The sequence below is a fragment of the Miscanthus floridulus genome, chromosome 14 (assembly GCF_019320115.1).
Source record: "Miscanthus floridulus cultivar M001 chromosome 14, ASM1932011v1, whole genome shotgun sequence".
Taxonomy (NCBI): Eukaryota; Viridiplantae; Streptophyta; class Magnoliopsida; order Poales; family Poaceae; genus Miscanthus; species Miscanthus floridulus.
In genome coordinates, this window is record NC_089593.1 from 25,221,718 (window position 1) to 25,227,533 (window position 5,816).

Sequence of the window (5,816 nt, forward strand, 5' to 3'; positions counted from 1 at the left end):
AGTGACATTTGTAACTTGTGTGAACATGTTTGTTTGACACTTTGGCTGTTTGCAAACTCTGTCCAGAAGAAATGACAAATGGATCATTTTTATATCGGAAAGTCAAAGTCCGAGAAGAATAGTCAGTTCCTGAAATGAAATTAAAGAAGAAGAAGAATGGTCAGTTGGATACGATACGAGACGAGTACTGTATGTCCTACGACGGCAGTCACGAGAAAAATGGTAAACAATGGCGCACCCCCGAAGACGAAACGGAAGAAGCCCCTGGCAGTTTTGCAGACAAGCCCCCCTTCTTCCGACTCCGGGACCCTCCACCGAGTTCCGACCAGCCTCGTCCCCACCTCTCCGAGATCTCGCGCTCCGGTGGAGGTAGGCACCTCGCTCCAAGGGTCGCGAAGTGCCCACCCCCGACCCCGATGCTCTTCCGGAAGCGCATCAACTACGTGGCCCCGATGCTCGCCTCCGCCGCCATCCTGCTCCTCCTCCTCTCGGGCTACTTCGAGCTCCCTTCCATCTCCTCCACCTCGCTCTCCACGCCAGTACCCCTCCTCGCCGCGCGCTTCCCCACCGCGCTCGACTCCGTCGGCTCCCGCGACCGCGACCCCTTCACCTCCCTCCTCGAGGCCTTCGCCTCCTGGGACGCCGCCGTCGGCTGCCCCCGCATCCGCGCCAAGCTCGCCGCCGCCGCCGCCGCGGGGCTGGGGCCGCCGCCGCCGAGCGCCGGCGCTAACGACACCGCGGCGGAGGACCCTGCGGCGGCGGCGGCGTCCGTCACCGGCGGCGCCGCGTGGCGGGGCGCCGCGACCGCGAGGTGCGAGGACCTGGCGGCGCGCCACGTCGGCGTGCTCGTCAAGGGGTGGACGTGGGTCCCCGACGCGCTCGACGGCGTCTACACCTGCCGGTGCGGGGTCAGCTGCGTCTGGAGCAAATCTGTCGCCGCCGTCGACCGCCCCGATGCGCTGCTCTTTGAGGGCGCCACGCCGCCGCCGCAGGTACCGGACTTCTTTCCCTGTTTTATGGTCCTGGCAGTATGAGAATATCATCTTTTCTGTTGTTGAAATGAGGCGATAGCTGCGAGGTGGCTGTTTGTGATGAACTGATAGCTGGTAGATTTGGGGTACCTCAACACTCAGAGAGATCGAATTGGCCATGAATTCAGATCCTTGCGCAGTAATGCTTGTGTGGTGGAACCAGAGAATTGGTATACCCAAAAAAATGATGAAAAAGGTGGGTTGGTTGGGGGAGCATTTCTGTTTGGTGAACGAGGTAGGAGTATCTACCGAATGTCGATGGTACCTTCTTTCACCTTTTTCAAAATGTTGGTTAGGTTACAAAATGTTTTTGAAATGTCATGTGTATGCTTGATAATACTGTTCAGCAATTTTTTTTTGGGTCGGATATTAGGTTTCTTGTTGAAATGAGGGATGCATTCGCTATCCAAGTTCTCCTAAACAACACTGAAGAAGTTGCTTCCCATTGCCTCAATTCATTAATGAAAAATTCAGAAGTCTGATTGTTAGTTGGGTCCTCTAACCTGTCTGTATAAAAATTCTGCCATTGGGGGGTTACTGTATTGTAGATTGCTTGCCTCCTTTTCCAATTGCACCTTACTTAGACTACTAGTGCTGAATGTTCTGTCAGTTCATTTGGCTGTTCTGATTGGACATTTGATTTTGGTAGCTAAGCATTAGGTTAGTGGCATAGCTACGGCTTTGCAAACTTTGCCAGCTTTCATTGGACTTGCCTACGAATCAAATACTATCCTTCTTTTCAATAATAATGTTTTTTACTTCATTGTATTCTCTATCTCCATTCTCACTTTCAAGTGTTTTGTAATATGTTTTGCAGAGAATGAAAGGTCTGCCTCTTCGTGTTTATCTGGATCTGGAGGCTAGTAGGAAGCCAACTGGTTTTGAGGACATTTTTATCGGTTACCATGCCAATGATGACTTGCAAGTAACATATGCTGGAAAATCATTTCACACCAGCCGTAGCTACCATATATCAACTGAGAAGAGAAATGTAAGTGTAAAATCTCAAATTATAAATTCCATAGCATAATAATAACAAGGCAACATTTTGCATGCCTGATCAATTAGATGCTCTGTGCGCTACCTAGCTCCAACTATGTTTCTCTTAACATGAGTATGGCACATGATTCTATCATTCTATGGTTGCTTTCCATCATTATTTGGAACAGAATTGATAGTTTGATACAAAATGTAAAAGTATGGCAGGATATTCTTACATGGCATACATTGTTTTAATTTATTCTTACCAGAGTGATCACAAGATAGGGAAATGCTTTGAATTCTGCATGCAAAGAAGAGTGGTCACATGCCATGATTAACAGTTCACAACATCAAACCTTTTCATTTGTGTGTAATTTATGTTTTTGCTGTCAGAGATGAAATTGTGCATATCTTCTGTCATATCAATGTCGTACGGTTTCAGCTATAGTAAGTTCTGCTGTAGTAATACTCCCTTGTGCCGGTTTAACCTTCTTAACTGCTGATTTCCTGTCTGGTACCAGGATGCACTTATTTACTGGTCATCTTCAAGATGTCTTCCTCATAGAGATAAGCTTGCGAAAGACTTCCTCTCATTGGTGCCTCACCATTCCTTTGGAAGATGTTTGAACAATGTTGGTGGTCCTGACATGGCCTTATCCATGTATCCAGTTTGCTCCACCAATGATAATGGCACACCACACTGGTGGGATCACCTCCATTGTGCAATGTCACATTACAAGTTTGTTCTTGCAATTGAGAACACCAAGACTGAAAGTTATGTGACTGAGAAGTTGTTCTATGCTTTGGAGGCTGGGTCAGTGCCAATATACTTTGGGGCACCCAATGTTTGGGATTTTGTTCCTCCTAATTCTATCATAGATGCCTCCAAATTCAGCTCACTCAAAGAACTGGCATCATATGTGAAAATGCTGGCAAATGACCCTGTAGCCTATGCTGAATACCATGCATGGAGGCGTTGTGGTGTATTGGGTAACTTTGGTAGGGCACGTGAGATGAGCCTCGACACACTGCCTTGCCGACTCTGTGAAGTAGTTAGCAAGAGAGGTGGTAAGAGCGCAGATGCATTGTGATTGATCGGTCAGTGTCCTGACGCCTGACTTAGACCCTTGACTTGTACTTTACTGCTAACACTGTCTGATATAACCTTTTCTTTTCTTGATTCTAGGTGATTTTGTATGGCTTATATACCTTGATCCGGACATAATAGATGTAAATGGTATGTCGAAGAGCTCATGCTATTCAGTTCAGAAAATAGTGCCTACTGCTATTCATGTGGAGATCAAACACTCACATTGTCGAAAGAAATAGCGCAGTTATTTCTTTATTATTTTTTGACACCATCTCTCTTTTATCTTTTGAATTAAGAGGTGTGTACAGTTTTGGACTAGAGAGTTCATGTTTTTAGGTAGAAGAAAAGCATACAAATGGACTTTCCTGTTGTTGGTAACCATATAACCATCTGTCGTACATTAATATACACCCCTTTGAGGAAAATAATGGGTACAAAGAAATGATGCATCTCAAAATTCTAGATGTTTCCTGTCCTTTTGCATGTGTGAGCTCTGCACTTAAATTTGTGTAGATACCATGGCTGTCTATTTGTTCTTTGTAAGCTTTATTGCATTTTACATAAGCACCATAACTATTAGTCAATTAAGTAACAAGAAGTCTGGAATCTGGAGTTCTGGACATGCAAATTGTAACAGTGTGAACCCCTTGTCAAACACTTAGGGCCCGTTTGGTTCCTTCCATTTGGGTTGAATTGGAATCTACTTCATGAACTAGGCTATTTGGCTTAGAATTTGATATTCCACCACTTTCCAAATTTGAAGTACAGACCTGTGTTGAATTTATAGAGGGTAAAAAATGGAAAGAGAGATGGTAAGAAACGGAAAGTGAGATTCATCAAGCTCCGTGACCCTATCGCCTTTACTCTCTCTCGCGCGAGTCTGGACACAAGAAAACTCCTTGGGGATCCTCACTGCTACCATGAAGCTTTCACAGGCGGCAACACTTCAATTAACATCTGAAATGGAATGTGATTCTTGATTCTTAAAATAAAATTTGATTCCATGGAAACAAACAGGCCATTACAAGAATCTCCCATGTTATGACCGAAGCTTGAAACTAAAATATGGTCTGGGTCCTGTCTAGCTCAGTCAGCTATTGTGTTTGGTACTAGAGCAATCTTCAAAAAAAATGAAGGATGATATGTGCTACTCTAAACCTTACTGGACTGTTTAGCTTCCATAGAATCTGTGTATATAACTACTCTCTCAATTTCAAAAAAAAAAAACTACTCTCTCCGTTTTAAATTTTAAGTCGTTTTAGTTTTGTCATAAGTCAAACTTGTCTAACTTTGATAAAAACTTGGTCAAAGTTAGACAAGCTTGACTTAGGACAAAGTTGTTTGTCTTGTTTCACTATGGCAAAGGAAAACAACATAGACAGAAGAGTAGCTCAGCATTAAAACATTGAGAGATTTTGATATTTGACACCCAATTCGTGAGACTTTCAAGATTTGACATCACATTGACATGTGGGGTGGCTCACGAATTGGATGTCAATTTCTGAAGCCTCCAAATCGTGGCATTCATTGTGTTGGATGATATGGCATCTTCTATTTCTATCTTTCTTTTACGTGCTTTGCAGTGATTATTCTTAATCTAAATATTCATACCATGTGTTGTATATTGAACTGGCATGCGAAGTAGCTTGATGAAAGAATGGTGATTGAAGCTGCTATCTTTTCAGCTTGATAGGCCTTCTCTGTTAGTGTTCCATATGGGAACACTTCCCATCTATGGTCTACGGTGTTGTGCTGGCAGTAACTAGATGTGAGGTGTAATATTTGTCGAACATGACACCGAGCTTCTGCAACTAAAATTTTAGCGTCATTCAAGCTTCAACTAGTCGATGGTAAGTCAGGAGCACCAGGGGGAATATGGATCAAGTGCCTGCAACATGACCTGTGTTGTGTGCCTGCTGGTGCGTGGTTGGTGTTGTAATGAGCTGTTGAATGTTGAATCATGTAATTGCTCTGCTTGTTATCTCACATGGTTTCAGCTAATCCTCTCTACCTGTTGCCCTGCTGATGCACAGAGACAGGGCCAGGTGAAGATGGTTGCACACCTTCTGATATGGGGAAAAGTTGATAGGGTCGTTCATTGCTTGTTTAGAATAATAATGGTAGAACAGATGATGAATTGATGTCTTTGAATTGTGTTGCCGATGAATCTCTTTACCCAGATTGTAAATTGTTGAAATAATATGTTAACAACATCCTTCTCTCTGGATGATTTTAATAGAAATGTATGTAAGCTGCGGTGCGATGCCATTTTCTGGACCGAGAAAGTGGAAACAGAGGGAGTGTGCGAGTCACTGGTGCCAATGATTGATTGGACGGCTTTGCCTAGTCTGCCTAAAACCTCTTCCAGTTCGGTCAAGCCGATCACATGTCGCTGCCTCCGCTCCCTTCCTGTCGCTGCCACCGAAGCCGCTCGGGAGGACGCCGTTGGAGAGCCTCTGGAACTGCAAGCTTGAAGCCCAGGAGCCGGGACTGTAGTCCACGGTGGTGGTGCTCCGGCGACGACGAACTCGACGCTCCCGGGCCGGTGGAGGAGTCGCTGGTGCCAGATCCGCCAGAGTTGTCGCCGGGAACGCTGCTGCTGGAGCCGCGGTGGTGCCGGGTCCGGTGGCGTTGAAGCCCACCGAGGTCTGGCCGGCGGCCTCCTGGAAGGCGTACGGTGCGGGGCCTTCCCTTGGTCCGGCCTCCGCCAGGGT

General features: G+C 45.6%; 1 protein-coding gene across 7 annotated transcripts; it reads left to right on the top strand.

Moving 5' to 3' along the window:
- The first annotated feature begins 311 nt into the window (after window positions 1–311).
- Window positions 312–5,464, top strand: LOC136504885 (alpha-(1,4)-fucosyltransferase-like). 7 transcript variants are annotated; one of them, XR_010771010.1, is made up of 7 exons: window positions 312–992; window positions 1,849–2,022; window positions 2,534–3,110; window positions 3,199–3,249; window positions 4,788–5,021; window positions 5,136–5,222; window positions 5,342–5,439. XR_010771010.1 is itself a non-coding variant. In XM_066499922.1 (4 exons), exons 1-3 carry the CDS (start codon window positions 417–419, stop codon window positions 3,101–3,103), a joined length of 1,320 nt encoding a protein of 439 aa, XP_066356019.1. In that variant the 5' UTR covers window positions 313–416; the 3' UTR covers window positions 3,104–3,110; window positions 3,199–3,373. The 7 variants fall into 7 exon arrangements, 1 of the variants encoding a protein (XP_066356019.1); XR_010771011.1 differs by lacking the exon at window positions 5,136–5,222 and having other exon boundaries at window positions 4,788–4,952; window positions 5,342–5,420; XR_010771009.1 differs by lacking the exon at window positions 5,342–5,439 and having other exon boundaries at window positions 5,136–5,293.
- The last annotated feature ends 352 nt before the right edge of the window (window positions 5,465–5,816 follow it).

What these genes read in the sequence shown, in the direction of transcription:
- LOC136504885 (XM_066499922.1), top strand. Translation starts at nt 417, where the DNA reads ATGCTCTTCCGGAAGCGCATCAACTACGTGGCCCCGATGCTCGCCTCC. An exon ending in GCGCCACGCCGCCGCCGCAG is followed by an intron (nt 993 to 1,848) that starts GTACCGGACTTC and finishes TATGTTTTGCAG; the next exon opens with AGAATGAAAGGTCTGCCTCT. An exon ending in TATCAACTGAGAAGAGAAAT is followed by an intron (nt 2,023 to 2,533) that starts GTAAGTGTAAAA and finishes GTCTGGTACCAG; the next exon opens with GATGCACTTATTTACTGGTC.